This window comes from Microcaecilia unicolor, chromosome 1 (assembly GCF_901765095.1).
Source record: "Microcaecilia unicolor chromosome 1, aMicUni1.1, whole genome shotgun sequence".
NCBI classification, from domain to species: Eukaryota; Metazoa; Chordata; class Amphibia; order Gymnophiona; family Siphonopidae; genus Microcaecilia; species Microcaecilia unicolor.
The window spans coordinates 235,294,529-235,314,888 of NC_044031.1; the positions used below are offsets into that span (position 1 = coordinate 235,294,529).

General features: G+C 42.2%; 1 protein-coding gene across 1 annotated transcript in view; it reads right to left on the reverse strand.

The window, feature by feature from the left end:
* Positions 1–20,360, reverse strand: part of TMEFF1 (transmembrane protein with EGF like and two follistatin like domains 1) — a 451,913-nt gene that overhangs the window by 63,152 nt on the left and 368,401 nt on the right. The window contains exon 6 of the mRNA XM_030204848.1: positions 18,680–18,828. Within this exon, the coding sequence (XP_030060708.1) occupies positions 18,680–18,828 (149 nt within the window). The remainder of the gene's footprint in view (positions 1–18,679; positions 18,829–20,360) is intronic.

A 20,360-nucleotide genomic window follows, 5' to 3' on the forward strand; every position in this document is an offset into this window, starting at 1 on the left:
TCATGGGGTAAAACTGGGGGGGGGGGGGGGGAGGGAGAGCGCTACAAGACAAGGTCATAGCAGAAAAATTAAATGAATCTTTTGCTTCGCTCTTTACTGAAGAAGATTTAAAGAAGCTACTAGGCCAGAAATGGTATTTAATGGTAATGGTTTGAAGGAACTGAAACACATTTCAGTAAACTGGATGATGTAACAGGGCAAATCAACAACCTAAAGAGTAGTAAATGATTTGGACCGGATGGTATACACCCCAGAGTAATGAAAAAGCTGTAAAATAAAATTATATATCTATTAGTAATCTGGATCATACACAGTACCTGAAGATTGGAAAGTGGGCAATCTAACACAAGTTCCAGGGTCATCCAGAAAACTACAGACCAATGAGCCCGTCAGAGCCAGGCCAGAATTTAGGGATGGACTGTCATTTGTAACAACATAGGAAATGACAGGGATAAATTCTATGTCATTACATGTAATTAACAAACCAAAATAAGCAGAAAACAAATCTCATTTTGTGTTTTTTTTTCATTTGCCAATAATAGTACACACTATTTACAAAGAGGACACACTATGTCATTGCTCCCAAAATGAAAATGAAGAATAACCAAAACAAACAAAGGGGCCCTTTTGTTAAGCTGCAGCAAAAGGGGGCCTGTGCTGGTGTCAGTGTGTGTTTTTGACGTGCGCAGGGGCCCCCTTTTACCTCAGCAGGTAAAAGGCTGTTTTTTTTTTAAAGAAATGGCCGTGTGGCAAGTGAAGCAATTGCTGTGCAGCCATTTTGGGGGGGGAGCACTTAACACCACCCACTGAGGTGGCGGTAAGGGCTCCCGCACTAACCTGGCGGTAACCAGGCAGCACGCGGCACTGCCCGATTACCACCGGGTACACACCGGCACTACAAAAATGAAAATATTTTTGTAGCACAGGCAATGGTGAGTGCTGGGGGAGGGAACTACCGCTGGGCTGATGCGGTAGCCCAGCAGTACTTCTGGTTTAGCGAGTGGTAAGCCCGCATTGGGTTTACCGCTGCTTAGTAAAAGACCCCCAAAATGAACAATGCTGCAAATGACACATGGGAAACAAAATGAAATGAAAAATTTTGGGCTGCTCAGCCCTACAAAATAGTAGAAACTATTATAAAGAACAAAATTACTGAGCACAGAGATAGTCTTACTAAATGGAACAAAGTCAGAATGAATTTAGTAAAGAAAAGACTTCCCTCCCCAATCTGCTACATTTTGTTGAAGGTGTGAATAAAAACGGGGATAAAGGTTATCTTGTTACCCCGATTCTACACATGGCGCCTAAAGCTGCGCGTGCAAATTTGGTAGTGCAGCCAAATTGCGCATACAACTTAATTGGTTAACAAGCCAATCAGCGATAACAGGCCACTAAAAAGCAATTATCAGCACTTATTGGCATTAATTACAATTTACGTGCGCAGCTTTCTAAGCGTATTCTATAAAGTGTTGTGAATAAATTCTAACGTGTGGATCTCAAAAGGGGATGTGACCATGGAGGGCATGGGAATTCTTTAAAATTAAGTGCACTGTTATAGAATATGCCTGATCTGCACCTAAGTTAGGCATGGGCATTTATACCAGGTTTTAGCTGGCATAAGTGTTCGCGTTTAAATTGTAGTCACGGGAACAGGTGCTATGTGTATTCTATATACCATGCCTAACTTTAGGCAAGGTTTATAGAATAGCACTATGCGCACTTTATTCAGCTCCAATTTTTTCCGCACCATATATAAAAATTCCTTTCTTAATGTGGAGCAGCATCTAAGAATGGATGTATAAATTGGGATAGAGAATTCCAGGTCTAGACATGTCAAGATGCACTAGTATTTTAGAACAGGATATGCCAACGTAGAGTCTGTTCTAAAATACATGGAGAAATTAATGTTTATGCACCGGTTATATGCAGCAAGGGCATTCATTTTAGAACCATTAATGTCTGCAATCAACAGGGCTAACAACAGCCACATAAACATTTATTTTTCACTTTGAAAATCGACCCCTATCTTTCTACAGTGAGTTAACCAGTTAAGAGAGGCTCTTATCTAGTTAACTGTCACTGACTAGGCCCCAAGCCCAGACAGTGCCACTGAATATCCCCTCTACCCACCTATGCCAAAACCAGCTAGTTTGTGGGAGGTCTGGGGGTTGAGGTAGGGAGGAGCAGAAACTCAGTCAATTAGTGGCAACTTTCAGTCCTCTTATCAGCTGAGGGAGTCTTTTACAAAGATGTGGTAAGCCCAACCCTGCACGCTAAAACAGGAACTACTGCCGGCCCAACATGAACATCGGCGGTGGTTCTGGCTGGAGCGCACATCAATTCAGGCACTTTGGGAAATTTTTTTCACTAGCATGGTGCTAACCCGGTGGTAATCGGGCATCAATGTGCCCTGCCCAGTTACTGTCGGGCTACTGTGAGAGCCCTTACCACCACCTCAATGGTTGGCAGTAAGTGCTCCCCGCCGCATGGCCACATTGTAAAAATGATCTTACCGTGTGGCCTTTTTTGGGGAGCATTTTACCGGCTGCAGTAAAAAAGGCCTTGGCGCACAGGATAAACGGCCCCTGCCGCTGTCACAGGGCCCCTTTCCCCCGCAGCTTAGTAAAAGAACCTCTAAATAACTGCATAAAGTTAGGATTACAAAACAGCCATCCTAACTTCATGCAGGGAGTTAACTGGGCGTAGGTCTGAATACTGCCCAGTACGTCTGGGTTGGCAGTCATAACTGGATATTCAAAGCAGGGAGCTGTGCATGCCCCATCAACTATCTGGGGTGAATTCAACCCACGACTGGAAGCACCTTGCCAGCTTCTTACCACCGCGGGCTGAATTTTGAGTCCAAAAATATCTAAATGCAGGCTTATGAATGTCTAAAAGGTGAATAGCGCTTCTAAAATAATCATGATACTGTTTCTGGATTTTAAGAAAACATCAAAGTACCTCTTGAGAGACCCCTGAGGAAATTAAAAAGCCATGGAATAGGAGGCAATGTACTGTGGTGGATTAGAAACTGGTTAAAAGATAAAAAAACAGAGAGTATGATTAAATGGTAAATTTTCTCAGTGGCGAAAAGTGAAGAGAAGAGTAGCCTAAGGATCCATACTGGGACCAATGCATCTTAACATATTTATAAATGATCTGGAAATGGGAACAAGGAGTGAGGTGATCAAATGTGAAGATCGCACAAAGTTATTCAAAATTTCTCATCTGCATATGCATTGTGAGAAATTTCAGGAGGAGCCATGGCCAGTGCTAGGCTTTCTGGCATCTTCTCCCCCCCAGCATCTCCTTTCTCTTTTCTCCCTCCCCCCTGCCCAGCCCAGTGCCTTAAAAGGTGAAGAACAAAAGGGGTTTTTTTTGGACTCGACAGCTTTTTAATTTATTTGAAATCTTTCCATATGTAGATATAAATATCATGAAATAAAATTGAGTATCACTAAAACTGCTTAAAAATGATTGTAACTGGTGGAAACAGCACTAATAAAGGCTGTATTTTGTGCTTATTTTTCTACACTGTTCTATACAATACATGGCCAAATTTCAGTGAGGATATCCTGTTTACAGATGAGTTCATCTTAACTGTTGTTGTAATCTGCCTTAGGAAGAAATATATTGTAATTAAATTGAATTAAAATTAAACTCTCCTTTCATTGGGGCACATGGAATCACATCTTCACCTCATCTCTTTTGTAGAAATGGATTATTCTGCTTTGAGCATGTTTCAGGGACAAGTGGTTCTTGTAAGTCAAAATAATAAAAATATTTTATTCCATGCAGATCTCTCATTTGCTTAAACATAACTAAATGGGCTACAAGCCTCCAATGCAGTCCATTGGTTTGTCTTACACTGTACCAAAACCTGCTGGCCCCCCTCCCGCCACAGTTGCCACTGTCGCCGCCATCCCCCTCCTGAATACCACAACCCCCACACACTGCACAGTCCTACCTTGAAGGGCCCGCCCACCTTGGTGGTGTAGTGGCCTCTGGAGCTGTGGGGGCAGGAAAGAATCCCACTCTTTCCTGCCCACTGTTGCTACTTTGTCTCTTGTTTGCTCTTGTGCGCCATGTTGAAAAAAATGGCTGTTCAAAACCCTCATGTAATGATAACAGTGGCCAGTGATGAAAAATAGAGGGGCCCTTTTACTAAGCCGTGTAAGCGTCTACAGGTGCCCAACGAGCGCCAAAATGGACTTACTGCCCAACTACTGCGTGGCTCTTGCGGTAATTTCATTTTTGGCATGCATCCGCTACACGTGTCTGAAAAATATTTTTTATTTTCTGACGTGCGTAGGTCATTACTGCGCAAATTCCTTACCATTAGGTCTATGGCTGGTGGTAAGGTCTGAGACCCAAAATGGTCGCACGGCAATTCTGTGCGCACCCATAACCTGCTCCTACACTACTACAGGTCACTTTTTACCATGGCTTAGTAAAAGGACCCCAGAATGTTGTACTACCTGAGCCTGAACATAATATGGTAATATACACACAGCCTACTCATAGGATGGAGCAGCCAACTCCTTTGTGCATTAATAGCTCTCCCAGGGGGGAAACTTTGAATGTTTTTGGTCTTAGTGGGGATTTATATGATGAATGGTTTAGGATATTGATTTTGGTAACTGGATATTTTCCTTATAAAATAATACAAATGTGTTTCATATTGTCAACAAATTATATATTGATTTATTTGGATTGTTTGTACGGTAGCCCTTTGAATGGTACCTCCATTGTATGTAAATCTCTCTCTCATATATATCCATTAGGGATATCTTGAAAATCTGACCTGTATGCAGCACTCGAGGCCTGAACCCCTCATTCCTATATTAGGATAAATTGCTCCGTTTGCTGTTATTATTAAATTTATATTTGTTTTAATTATGAGAATTATCTGCCTTACAATTTTTGGATGACATCTATCCTGTTTTTGTTATACCTTGTAATTTTGATTCATTGATTTTAATCTGCTTTGGACCTTATGGGATGTGAAATATAAATAAAATAAAATTCAGCAGTTCCTGTTGGTTTCCTCTGCTGGGTAGCACATTTCAGCAGGTCTGGATTAAGAATATATTGGGCCCTAGGTAGACATAAATTTGTGAGCTCCTAACCATAGAGTCCCATTTTTCTTTCTTTCTTCACTTCCCCCCCACCACCTAAGTCATATTCACTTTCCCTGCCCCCTTCCCCTTTATTCATGCCTCTTTTCCCATATTTTACCTCTCCAGAACTAGCAGGAAAAAAGTGCAGAGCCTACTGTAGCTGTGAACATGGCAGTAGTAATAAGTTTGTGAAACAGCATTGGGACTAGGTACACATATGCTTAGAATGGAGTGGCTTAATGATTAGTGCTAGAGAACTGCTGTTAGCCAGTCTCAGAAGGAAGCTTTCAGCCTAGTCTTGGATTTCTGACAGCACTATCAGATGCATTATGGGACCTGTAGCACTGATTTAAATGAGCTGAATCAGGGCCACAAATGTCATACTGAATTCACATGCAAGTTCAAAACAGGCCTGGCCAAAAGTCTCCTTGAAATTGGGTAACTTGGCAGCTATGGAGCAGTGGATTGAGAACAAAGGTAATTGGACAAGTAATTTTTTACCCACCATCATCTCTGGTATAAAGCAGAGGTGCCAGGGGTGGATTGCCCCATAAAGTGAGATTTATGGGCTATCCCCCAGATTCTATATATTGCGCCTAAAATCGCATGAGTAAATCCAGGCGTATTCCATATATTGTGTATAACTTAATTGGTTAACCAGACAATCAGTGCCTATAATTGGATGTTAACAAGCAGTTAACAGCACTAATAGAACTAAATAGAATTTACACGCACTATTTCATAAGCGTATTCAAAAAGCTAGTTTGTATAAATTCTACTACGTGCATCTGAAAAAGGGGTGTTCCGAGAGTGCATGACATAGGCATTCCTAAATTCTATACGCATGGTTATAGAATCTGGTGATCTGCGTGGAAATTTGGACGTCAGCATTTATACCAAGTTCTCCTTGGCGTAAATGCCCGCATCTCCCAGAACGACGTGGCTCCCGGCTTAGGCACTATTCTATTTATGGTGACTTTGACTTTCTTTTCAACAGACTACTTGTCCTACGGACTAACCTGTTCCTTTAAGCTGGGGTTCTGATATATTAATGTTTTGGCTAACCGTGCTTTTCACTTCCTCAGAACCATCCAACACAGACATTTGTCTTGGTTCATCAGAAGACTGAGGAGTCCTTTCACTAAGCCACATAGGTGCCTATGCACCAATTCGGAACTACCATCTGGCTACTGTGTGGCCCAGACAGTAATTTCATTTTTTATGCGCGTCCAGTAGATTTTATTTTCTGGCGCATGGCACTAACCAGATGGTAATTGGCATTGTACGCGCGCTGACGATTACTGCTCAGTTAACGCATGAGGCCTTGCCACTAAGTGAATGGGTGGCGGTAAGGTCTAAGGCCCAAAATTGACGCGCGTCAATTTTCATTTTGCCATACGTCCATTTTCGGCCAAAAAACCCCAAAGGCCTTTTTTGCAGGTGCGCTAAAAAATGGATCTGCGTGCGTTCAATACACGCGTCTACAACAGTGCAGGCCATTTTTCAGCACAACTTAGTAAAAAGACCCCTTAAATTCTTAAACATGCTTTCACAATACTTAATGTTCACAGTAAGATTTAAATGGCTGTTATCAAAATCGGACCTTCCGCCAACACGGCCAGGTTTCATGCTCTTAGGGTAGCAGTCCAAATAATATAGCTGCAGTATGATACCCTGCCATGTTGGCAAAAGGTCCAGTCTTGATAACAGCCATTTAAATTTTACTGCGAAAAGATTACAAAAACATGTTTAAGAATTTGAGGGGTCCTTTTACAAAGGCACACTTGCAAAATGGCCTGCTGTAGTGTAGGTACGGGTTTTGGGCGTGCGCAGAATCATTTTTCAGCACACCTGTATAAAAGCCCTCTTTTTTTTTGCCGAAAATGGACTTGTGGCAAATTCAAAATTGCCACGTGTCCATTTTGGGTCTGAGACTTTACTGACAGCCCTAGACCTAGTGGTAAAGAATTTGGGCAGTAATGACCTAAGTGTGTCAGATGTCACTTGGTGCGTGAAATAAAAAATATTTTTCAGACGTGCGTATCGGACGGGTGCCAAAAATGGAATTACTGCAAGAGCCACGTGGTAGTCGGGCAGTAACTCCATTTTGGTGCATGTAGGCGCCTACGCGGCTTAGTAAAAGGGGCCCTAAGTCTGAAAACTAAGTTTCTAATACAATGTTCTATAAAAATATCTGGACCAATGAGGACTCAGCTACTACTATACTAAAAAGAATGCTTGTGCTTTAAGTATGCCACATATTCTGAGGATCCATGAAAACAATAATAAGAATATGAAGCATTTCTAGACACACTTCAGTTGGTGTTGAAGAATATATTTTGCTGGGATTAATGCATCCTTCCTAAGCTGGGGAGGAAGTAAACCAGTACATCATAAACAACGTGTGTGTACAGTACTTAGTATACTTACATCCAGGGCTTTTTTTTGAGGGGGTACTTGGGGGTACTGAGTACTGGCACCTTTTTCATTGTCTGCTAAAATTGGCCCATGGACCCCAAGTATTGATGAAAGAGCTCCGGCTCTACATACCTATTCTGCCTTGTCATAGATTCTATGACCAGTTGCAGGGGGCCTGGCTATTCTGGGGTGAGTCCCTCAGTGGTCACCCCACTCCTAAATGGTGGCCTGCATTTGAGTACCAGCACCTTTTTTGCTAGAAAAAAATGCACTGCTTACATCCTTGGGGATGGGAGGCTTGGGAGCTGCAGCTGACAGTGAGTCTCTCCCTGGCTCTTCTATACAGTAAGTATGATCTTTGGTGGCCTGGAAGGACAAAGTAGCATTTCTCCTTCCACAGAAAAAGCTTGGCAAGGAGTTGGCTGTCTTCACATGAAAAATTAGGCATTCTTCTTCTGTATGGCATTTCTACAAATGTCTCCATGGATATCACGTCATGATGTATTGACGTCAAATCGGTGGTGATTGTTTTTAGGTGTCATACTTAGAACCTAGCCCAAGGCGTATCCTATATACCAGAACTTTAGGTGAAATTTATAGAATGTGTTTATCTGCAATTTTTTAAAAGTGCGCTATATAGAATCTAGCCCTAGGCATATTCTATAAACCTCACCTAACTTAGGAGTGGTTTATAGAATACACCTAGGCGGGGTTTTTTCTGTGCTGATTTTTCAGGCACCATATTTATAATCTGGTCCTATGCGTCTGAAGTATAAATATACCACTTTTTATGTGTGTAAAAATGTAATCAATAGAAGAAGGAAAAGAGACATATTTAGCTTTCTTTGGTACTTGTGAAAAGACATAGACAGAAAAGGCAGTATTAGGTCTGCCCAGGTAAATTAACAGCGAATAGCTGAGTAAATTCTCCAGGTCTAAAACTTCCCTTTACTTAGTATGTGAACAGGTATATTTGTATCAGTGGATTTTAAAATGGAAGCTCTATTTATATGAGGTTCTACCGGTTTACAAAACACAAACATATCATCAAAAAAAAAATACCATTAACAAAGTATAAAAAAACCATAGAAAAATAAAACGAATAGTTAAGCTTTCACTCAACGAATAGTTAAGCTCTGGAACTCTTTGCCAGAGGGTGTGGTAACAGTGGTTAGCATATCTGGGTTTAAAAAAGGTTTGGACAAATTCCTGAAGGAAAAGTCCATAGTCTGCTATTGAGACAGACATGGGGAAGCAACTGCTTGCCCTGGGATTTGTAGTATGGAGTGTTGCCACAATTTGGGTTTCTGCCAGGTACTTGTGACCTGGCTTGGCCACTGTTTGGAAAACAGGATACCGGGCTAGATTCTCTTAGTAACTCTGTCTGCTAATAGTATAACCTGATATTACACTCAAGTTACAACTGTCCTCATCCCAAATTACATAAATGCTTTAACAAACAGATATGTCTTCAGATAGCGTTTAAATTGTAAAATCTATGTACATAAACGTAGCTGCCCCTTTAAAGAATTCCACATGGGAATCCCAGCAATAGAGAAGGCTGAAAGTCTTGTATCTCACACTAACAGATGGATGAAGTGAAATGCACATTTCTGTCTCATCTCAAGCAGCTCCTGGGACAAAAACAATCTTTCAAGTATTGTGGAGCTGGCAAATAAAGTGCTTGATACACAAAATAAAGCACCTTCAACTGTATACGAAAACTGATTGGCAACCAGTGCAGCTGTTTCAAAACAGGTGTAATATATGTCACCCTAGACACACCAGTAACCAGTGGTGCTGTAGCATTTTGTACCAACCGCAGTGCTCTGCTCCTGGAGTTACTCAACCCAAGATACAGAGTATTGCAATAATCAAGCTGTGACAAAACCATACTCCTTATTACTCCACAAAAATCGCCTACTGTAACATAGGTTTCATTCTATGCAAGAGTTGAAGCTGAGAAAAACAAAGATTGAATAACATTCAGCACTTGTTATCCAGTTCCAGGCTGAAGATTTTGGGACAGTCCTAGTGTTGAACTTATATCCCAAAGCAGTGAAGGATTCGTAGTGCCTGATCCTGCCCATTGAACTCAGTTCTGCAAATCCTATAATGCACCAAGATTGGGTGCTCAGAAATCCAGGACCAAAATCTCCAGCCTGGAACTGGGTAACTTGGTGTCCCATTCCTGCTTTGCCCACCATCATGTATAGTTCTTGCATGTCCACCCTAGGGTTACCATATGTCTGGTTTTACCTGGACATGTCCTCTTTTTGAGGACATGGCCAGGCAACCGGGCGGGTTTTGCCAGCCTGCCCGTTTGTCCAGATTTCCGGACAAACGGGCAGACTGGCAGGCGGGCTTAATGGTATCCTATCCTAGCCTCTCCTCCCCTTACTTACTCTACTGCCCTGGTGGTCTAGTGACCTCTTCGGGGCAGGAAAGAGCCCCCTCTTTCCTGCCTGGAGCGCTGCCCTGCATCCTGTTCCCCTTGCAATGCTGAGTGCTGATGGTCCTGATGCCGATTCAAAATGGCCGATTCAAAATGTGCACTATTCATGAATAATGTGTACTCTTCATGAATAGTGTGCTCTTCCTCAATATTGTGCACTCTTCCTAAATATTGTGCACTCTTCATGAATAGTCTGCATTTTTCATGAATATTGTAAACTCTTCCTTAATATTGTGATTTCTTTGCAAATAGTGTACGCTCTTCTTAAATAGTCTGCACTCTTCAAGAACAGTGTGCATGTTGTTCATGAATAGACTGCATGCATGCTTCCTAAATATTGTGCCACTTGGTACAGGCATGCAATTACCGCTTTTCAGTTGCTTTGTCCTCAGTAAACCCCCCCCCCCCCCCCCCCTCAACCCCTTGAAAGATATAAAGCATGTTATGCTGATAAGTGGCAAAAACTTGTTATTTAAATGCATGCAAGTTTTATGCACTGATAGAACACGTGAAAAACATTTGTATGGGAACATAAAAGAAGTTCCTTACTCACCTTTCAGATAATTGCAAACATCCTTGGAAATAAACTCAGCCTCTGTTGGCAAGAAGTGTTAGTGCTTCAGAGTGTCAGTGGCTCTGATAGCAAAGTGTGGCTTATTTATTTATTCAATTCATTATCCATTCGATTACAAAGAGCACTCTTGGCAGAAGTACAACATGAAAATCTCCACAACCAGAGTTATTTATACCACATAAACAGGATGGCATATAAATTTATTTAAACTCTAACAATACCTGGAGAACTCAAGCTCACAATAAATAATTACAAACTACTAAGTGGAGCTTGAAATAGAAATGTAGCCAGTTTTGAAGTGTCCCTTAAACAGGAGGAAAAATCAAACCTCTACAAACTTTATCTAACCAATGGAACCTCAAAACTCCAACAAGGGACCATACCACGGTATTTGTAAATCCTTGTATATACTGGAGTAAATTCCTATCATTGGTTCCCCTTAAGAAAGGAGAACAGAAAAAAAGCCCAAACGAAAAAACTCATCCTAAATGAGAAAACCGTATGGGTTAAAAAACTGTCCTCCCCTCTTATATATGTAAACACTGTAAAAGGAACACCCAAAACCTAACCTACCTCAACTACCCCCCACCCAGAACCAGACTATTTATTAGGAAACCCCTCGAGATAAAAGAGCCCCAAGTAAACTAATATAGCACTAGAGCAGTGGGAAAAAAAACCCCGAACCTGCCCACTATTGCAAACACCTGGAAGCCCCCCGTAGCCAAGCATCCAAACGTAAAAAAATCCTTAGTACTTAGCTTTATTCCGACTTGAAAGCTTCAAACCTAGCCTGCACAAATGACGTTTGAAGAATGCTGGCCACTGCCGATATGTACTCCCTCTGGGGCTCCGGAGCCTCACTAAAAATAACAAAAATTCGGCGACAGGCGCCGACCCTCCAACAAGAGCGCCTTGTTTCGCCACCCTCGTGGCTGCCTCAGGAAGGGCGCTTGAAATCCATCAGCTACTGTGAAAAACGATGCTGGAAACTGAGTCTCTGTCGTGTCACAAATGGAATAGGAGCTGGAACTCCGGCTAGAATTCAATTTCTTAAATGTTGATACGTTGATGCGGCGTCATGACGTCATGACGCCGCAACGTCCCATTTTATCCAATCATAATCGAAAAGCAAAGGAAACCACACCTCCAACTTAAAGTTTAATAATAAGCATTCCACTCCATATTTTTGTTTAATCCTGAAGGTGCTACTGTTTTAAGAACATAAATCCAGTGTTGTTCCTTCTGCCATAAGATTTTTTTAATATCCCCCCCTCTCTTACCCATAACTACTTGATCAATAACCATACATTGTAACTGATCAAACTGATGTTGAGCCTGATAACAATGGCGAGTCATAGGTGCTTCCCACTTGGAATTGGTGATACAATGTCGATGTTCAATCACCCTTGTTTTAAACTGACGAGTAGTGTGCCCTACGTAAATAAGATTGCAAGGGCATCGAAAAAGATAAACCACGTTCCTGGATTCACACGTGGTCCGAAACCTGAGTTTAAAAGTCCTACCAGCTGTAGATATAAACTCCGAACTTTCCACTGTTATGGAGCAAATAGAACAATGCCCACATTTATGATGGAATCCCTCAGTGTGTGTGAACTTAGACCAAACGTCTGCCACACTCAGTTGGTCCTGTAGATTCTGGTTCCGAGCATAGGACAGCATAAGATGATGATCTTGAAATGCTTCCTGTGTCAACATTATATTCCAATGTTTCCTTAGAATTGCAGAGACTTGAGGAGATCTATTGGTGAATTTTAACACACAGGAAATAACCTTATCCATATTATTAGACCTATTGGACTGGTTATCTTGAATCAGAAGATCCCTATGTTGACTCAAGGCCCTTTTATATGATTGTTTCACCAATTTGGCTGGATATCCTCTTTCTTCAAATTTATACTGCAGTTCCTCTGCTGATTCTTGGAATTGTTGAGTTGTATCACAAATTCTCCGGTATCTCAAAAACTGTGAATAAGGTAGACTACGTTTAAGATGGTAAGGGTGCATACTGTCGTACCTCAACAGAGAGTTCCTATCTGTTGGTTTAACAAAAACGTTTGTTCTTAACTTCCCACTCTCCTTTGTAACTGAAACGTCCAAAAAATGGATACTGTCTGTATGGAAATTATGTTCAAACTTGATAGTGTTATGACAACTGTTAAGGCAGTACACAAAGTCCTTTAGCTGTTCCTCAGAACCCTGCCAAATCATAAACACATCATCTATATACCAATACTGTACCCTACCAAACCCTGTACTGGTGTACACAAATTGTTCTTCAAACTGTCCCATAAAGATATTTGCGACAGAGGGGGCAAAGGAAGCCCCCATGGCTATACCCGAAGTTTGAAGATACAATTCCTTGTCAAAAATGAAATGGTTATTATACAGGGCTAACTGGGTCAGCTGAATAAGGAAGTCCGTAGGTACCACATGAGGACGAAGCCGCTCTTCCAAGACCTTTCTTACTGCTTGCAAAGCTTCAGCTTGTGGTATCGAGGTATATAATGAACATACATCCAATGTTACAAGCAAACTAGAGTGGCTAACATTTAAACCTCTCAAAATCTGTAAAAAATGTGATGTATCCCTAATATATGCTGGTATATTCTGCACCAACGGACGCAAGAAATAATCCACATACTTACAGACCCGTTTAAGGAGAGAATTCCTTGAAGATACTATCGGCCTGCCAGGGGGAGCTTGCAGCCGTTTGTGTATCTTAGGAACTGTATAAAAAATGGGAATAGCAGGATTTGTTGGACATAAAAATTGACTTTCTTTTTTAGAGAGGAAGCCCTGATGAAGAGCCTCCTTAGTCACCTCCTGCATCCTCTTAATCAAACCGTAAGTCGGATCTTCAGCTAGCTTGGAATATGTCTTGCTATCTGCCAATTGGTGTTGAATTTCAGCCATATATTCAGATTTCTCAAGTACAACTATAGCTCCTCCTTTGTCTGCTTTACGTATAACAATCGACTCCTCCTTTTTCAATGTTTGCACAGCCTTAAATTCTTCGCGTGACATATTAGTTCTACCCCAAAATTGTGTATGTTCTAATTGTTGTACATCTTGGAGAACCAACTGTTTAAAGATCATTAGGGCCGGATTAGGTGGACCCGGAGGAATCCAAGTACTTTTAACTACACAGTTTGAATACGAGCCTCTAGTATCCTGGGTATTGTGAAAATGGAGTTTAAGCTGAAGTACTCGTAAGAACTTTTCAAAATCCACCCTGAACTGGAATGGTATATGTTTACTTGTGGGAACAAATGATAACCCACGGGCTAGGACTCGTTCCTCAACCGGGGTCAGAACATATTTGGAGAGATTGATCACAGCGAGTCGTCTCTCCGTCGGGATCTCGTCCCTCTGTAACTTGCTTCTCCTCGACCACGGGATCTCCAACTGCCTCGTCCTCGTTGATTTGTACGTTTGATGACAGCCCCCGGTTGTTGCTCCCCGTCTGTCTTATCGTCTTTATCGTCCTCCCCACCAGAAGAATTAGACGACAATTGAAAACCTACACGTTTTCCCTTGTCCACTATCTTATCCAGATTTATTGGTTTTTGCCAGTTATACACATACCCCTCACTATAATCCCTCTGGTCTCTTTGTATTTTTTTATATTTAGTTGATCTAATATCTTTCTTGAATTTCTCCAACTTGTTATCAAAATCCTCTTTAAATCTATCATAGTCTGTTAATGATTTTAAATGGTCCATCTTTTCATCAAGTTTTGGTCTATTTTGTACCAATTTCGACTGTATAGTTTGTATTAGCAGTAACATTAGGTCCAGTGAACACTGATTCAGAATGCTGTTCCATTGATTGACAAAATCAGGATCATCAGGAAACAATTTCGGAGCTTTTGTCATACGTAATCCTCGAGGGATAATTTCTTTCTTTCAATAATCCACCAGGGTAGCACTGTGTAACTCCAACCTCGCTGCTTCTTTGTACTCTGACAATATTTGTGACCATTCTGTTTCAGACCCAACATCAGAACCATATTGGGAAATTTATTTAACACATAATAAGCCAGATTTTGCATAGGAGCTCTACATGGGAATTAGGATGTCTAAATCAGGATGTTCACAATTTCCCAGCTATTTTATAAAAGGCTCTCTGAACACTGAGTCTTTTGAAAAATATGTGTAACAATGCCCAAGTACACACATATATCCCAGCACATCCAGTGGCAATGGCCATTTTAGTTAGAAGAACAATTTTTAAAAAGGTGGCATTGTCTAGGTATCTGCACGTGCAAGTGGTGACTCATAGATAGGAGTGGGTTTTGCTACTTACAGGGGTGAATTCTATAAATTATGCCTACAAAACTGGTGCTGGAACCCCCCCCCCCCCCCCCCCACACACACACACACATAAGTGCTATTCTATAAGCTGTGCCTAAAGTTGAGCATGGTTTATAGAATAGTGCTTAAACACATAGATTGCGTGTAAATTTAGGCAAATGTGGTGCAAATGTCTCTGCCTAAATTTATGTGTGGAACCCCATTATTGTATAATTGTGCATGTAACTGGAATCCATGCCTACGCTCTGCCCCAAAATGCCCATGACCGTCCCATTTCTAAGCCCCTTTTTCCGGGAGGCGTATAAAATTTAGGCACAGATCACGTGTCTAAATTTACGCACGTACATGTTTATTGAGTTCAATTAGCACCAATATTATTGGCTCATTATTCAATTAAATTGCACGCACAATGTTTGGTGACTTTTATAGAATTAGGGGGTCAGTGTGTGACATATATTTTACAAAGTGGAGTGGAGGAGTAGCCTAGTAATTAGAGAACCAGACTGACAATTGGTTCTAATCCCAGCGCTTCCTCTTGAGATCTTAGGCAAGTCATGTAACCGTCCATTGCGCTAAAAAGTGGCCTGTGCTATTACTAGCTCGTAGGTTTCCTACACGCTGAGGTCACTTTTAGTGTGGCTGTAAAATGACTACATTTTCCATTTACTCCATTAATGACCACACACTAATTTCCCAATTAGTGCATGGCCATTGGCGCATGAGCCCTTACCGACATCTATTACTAGGCGGTAAAAGCTCTTGCGCAAATCAGGTGCTAATCAGTTAGCATGCAGTAGCACAGAAGTGCTAACTGATTAGCACTGGGCACACCTGCTGTCTGCCCTCCAACACACACCCGGAGTTACAAAATATTTTCTATTTTTTAGCGTGCCGAACACAAAACTACTATCATCAGCATAAATTGAAAAATTTCATGTTAATCGATTGAATAAGAGTTGCTAACGGGCTACAAAAAAGATTAAACAATAAATGAGAGAGTACTGAGCCCTGGGGAACCCCGCAAATGAGACGACAGGAAGCTGAATGAGTAGCTTTAGAATAGACTGTAAAAGAAAGATTAGATAAAAAAGATGTGAACCAGTTGTGAACTGTACCAACAATCCCCAGATTAGACAGATGTGCGAGGAGTAGAGAGTAATCCACAAGATCAAAAGCAGCAGTAGAGGGATCAAGAGATACAAGTGCAATGTTACCCCATCCAAAATACAATGAAGATCATTTAAGAGAGCAGAGACAATGGTTTCATACTATGCTGTTGGCAAAAGCCAGACTACTGCGGATGCAAGGCAAAGATCTTTTCAGTATAGTTGAGAACCTGTTGATAGACTAATTTTTCCATTATCTTGGAGAGACAGCATAAGTTAGAGAAAGGTTGATAGTTAATAAGCGGGTCTGCTGGGTCCAGAGTGGATTTTTTAAGGACAGAGAAGATGCAGGCTTCCTTCTAGATAGAGGGGACCAAACCAGTAGAAAGATTTTGAGAAATAAGGGCAAGGGCTAAAGCTAAAAGACCCTCCTGAGAGGCAATTTGTTTCTCAAGATATTGTTTTTTAGCCTCTTTGATGTGAGAATTAAAAAAGCTGAAGCTCAGACTTGAAATGGTTCAAAGTGGTAGAGGAATATGATTTATACCAACAGGCTTATTTTCGAAAGAGAAGGACGCCCATCTTTTGACACAAATTGGAAGATGGGCGTCCTTCTCACAGGGTCGCCCAAATCGGCATAATCGAAAGCCGATTTTGGGCGTCCCCAACTGCTTTCCGTTGCAGGGACGACCAAAGTTCCCAGGGGCGTGTCGGAGGCGTAGCGAAGCGGGCCTGGGGCGTGCTTAACACATGGGCGTCCTCGGCCAATAATGGAAAAAAGAAGGGCGTTCCTGACGAGCACTTGACCGACTTTACTTGGTCCATTTTTTCTTACGACCAAGGCACAAAAAGCTGCCCAAACTGACCAGATGACCACCGAAGGGAATCGGGGATGACCTCCCCTTACTCCCCCAGTGGTCACTAACCCCCTCCCACCCTCAAAAAAAAACTTTTTAAATATTTTTTGCCAGCCTCTATGCCAGTGTCAAATGTCATACCCAGCTCCCTGACAGCAGCATGCATGTCCCTGGAGCAGTTTTAGTGGGTGCAGTGCACTTCAGGCAGGTGGACCCAGGCCCATCCCCCCCACTTGTTACACTTGTAGTGGTAAATGTGAGCCCTTCAAAACCCACCACAAACCCACTGTGCCCACACGTAGGTGCCCCCCTTCATCCCTAAGGGCTATGGTAGTGTTGTACAGTTGTAGGGAGTGGGTTTTTGGGGGCTCAGCACCCAAGGTAAGGGAGCTATGCACTTGGAAGCAATTTGTGAAGTCCACTGCAGTGCCCCCTAGAGTGCCTGGTTGGTGTCCTGGCATGTGAGGGGGACCAGTGCACTACGAATGCTGGCTCCTCCCACGACCAAATGCCTTGGATTTGGTCATTTTTGAGATGGGCGTCCTCGGTTTCCATTATGGCCGAAAACCGGGGACGACCATCTCTAAGGACGACCATCTCTAAGGTCAACCTAAATGTTGAGATTTGGTCGTCCCCGACCGTATTATCGAAACGAAAGATGGACGCCCATCTTGTTTCGATAATACAGGTTTCCCCGCCCCTTCGCCGGGATGTCCTCAGGAAAACTTGGGCACCCCGTTCGATTATGCCCCTCTATATGTAGTATGGATGTGGTTCATGAAGTAACCAGAATTAACACATGGCCATTCCGTAATGAAGACAATGCAAGACATACATTGATAAAGATATATAGGGGCCCTTTTACTAGGCTGCTTAAACATCTACACGCACCCAACGTGTGCCAAAGTGGAGTTACCACCTGACTACCACATGGCTCTTGCAGTAATTTCATTTTTGACGCGTGTCTGATATGCTCGTCTGAAAACTATTTTTTATTTTTGGGTGCGCGGAACGGAGGTGCGCCAAGTGGCATTTGGCGCACGTAGGTCATTACCGCCTGGATTATTTACTGCTAGGTCAATGACTGGCAGTAAGGTCTCAGACCCAAAAATGGACGCGCGGCAATTTTGATTTTGCTGCACGTCCGTTTCTGGCAAAAAAAAAAGGCATTTTTGTAGGTGCACTGAAAAATAATTCTGTGTGCGCCCAATACGTGTCTACAGTACCACAGGCCATTTTTCAGTGCAGTTTAGTAAAAGGACCCCATACTTTGGGACAGAAAAAAATCAGCGCTGAAAAAATGAACTTAGCGCTCTTCTATACACCTCGCCTAAAGTTAGGCGTGGTTTATAGAATATGCATAGCACCCTTCCCTGTGACTAAAATTTAAGCATGACCATTTACAGCAACTAAAACCTGGTGTAAATGCCCACGCCCAACTTAGGTGCAAATCAGACATATTCTATAAAAGTGCACATAATTTTTAGGAACGCCATGACCTGCCCATGCCTTTCCCCTGGCCATGCTCCCTTTTGAGATCCACACATTAGAATTTACACGCAGCACTTTACAGAATATGCTTAGAAAATTACGCACATAAATTCTAATTAGTTCCAATTAGTGATAATTGCTTATTATTGGACAGCTATCGGTGCCCATTGGCTTGTTAAATAATTAAGTTGCGTGCGCAATTTGACCGCACTGCCAAATTTGCGCATGCAACTTTAGTCATCATACAGTGTATAGAATTTGGGCCTTTTTGTAGAATTAATATCCAGTATGCATAAGAATACAAATGTTCATTCAAAATGATACCTGTGCATTTTCCAAGATGTTTGACATCAATCTGTTCTTGTCTAATACATGAAGCTTCACGGACAAGGCATGGATTGTTATAGGAGCTCCCATCAGAAGCACATACAGGGTTAAAGTTATGTCCACTACAATCCATGTTACATACACACCTGTTGATAAAGAAAGAGAAGACAAAATGATATATCTTAATAAAGAATGAAAAATAAAACAGCATTGTCAAAGGCATGTGAGTGTACATATCGCATGTTGTTGCATGCTGTTATCAAACGAAAAGAAGCAGAAGAAAAAACCCACAAAAATTAATGTGTTTTCATTTGCTGATAATAAGAGACTGAGAACTAATTGCAAAGAGGTACCCAGACCCCGATGATCAATTTGCCCATACTGTTCCAAACAGTGCTGTAAAATTATCGCCAGAACAGCGTGGGGAAATAATGCCACTATGATCGAAACTAATAGAAAGCAAATTTATGCACGCTATTAGCTTCGATTGTGGGGGTACTTCTGCAGGAGGCACAATCTTCCCGCAGAAGTTGTTTGACAGGTCCAGGCTGTCGAAAAAAAAAAGCCTGTACTTGTCAAACATACAAATGCAAGGGCTAGAGATCCGGTGGACCTCCTGATCCCCCAACTGCTCCCCCCCCCAGACAGAGAGTGCTGGAGGTTCACCAGACCTCCAGCCAAGCCCCCCAAACCCCTGTACCTTGAAGATAAAGGAGGGAGTAGCATGTGCTGCATCCAAAATGGTGGTGCCCTGCCCTGCCCAGCGCATCCTGGGATGTGCTGGGTGGGGCAGGGTGCCATTTTGGATGCAGTGCTAGAAGGAGGAGGGATATCAACTAAGCATATTCTATATACTGTGCCTAAATCTAGGCGCCACTTATAGAATACGCTTAGTCAGAATTTTTTTCCACGCAGATTTTTCAGACCCCATATATAGAAATCTGGCCCTTTATGTGTAAATGACTGTTAACCATCTTGTTTGTTATCTGACTAGTCAGATGGTATAGAAATGTGATAATAAAATAAACCTTATCTCCACCGCTTCCACATGAGTAATTTGATTTCATAGTACATCAGACCTGCCAAGTGACTCCCGCTTTCGCGGGTTATTTCCCTGCTACCGCTGATCCCACACCCCATGGCAGCAGGAGATGCCATTTTATGAAGGCGTTTCCTGGTGCTGCTGGACAGGGAGACCACTCCTGTAGCTGCAGGCCATGAATCAGCTGAGCTGCGGGCAGACAAATGGGTGGAGTTGTTGGTGGAGCTGGGTGGAGCAATGGGCAGGGCAGGATAGAGCTGGGAGCAGGCCCTAAATCTCCCGCTGAGTGGATCAGCCCCTTTGGCAGCTCTATTTACTGGCACAGAATGAAGAGACTTCTATCCAGTACAGCTAACAGATCATCTCCTTCAGGTTGCTGGTTAAGTTTTGTTTAGAGCCAGAAAGGTCCAAGTTCTAGTCTGAAATGCAGGTAAGAGTACTTCAGTGAGTGTGGAGCCCTCACTGCAAGGCATGAGCAATTGAGAGAGAAACCTATGTTAGCTGATGCTCTTTGCTTAATAAAAATTCATCTAGTCTGGGCTCGTCACATTTTTAAAAGTTTCCTAGTTCCTACAGTGGCAGCCCCGTTGACCTGTTCCTTTTTAATAGGATAATGTAAAATGTGGCTTGTCAGCT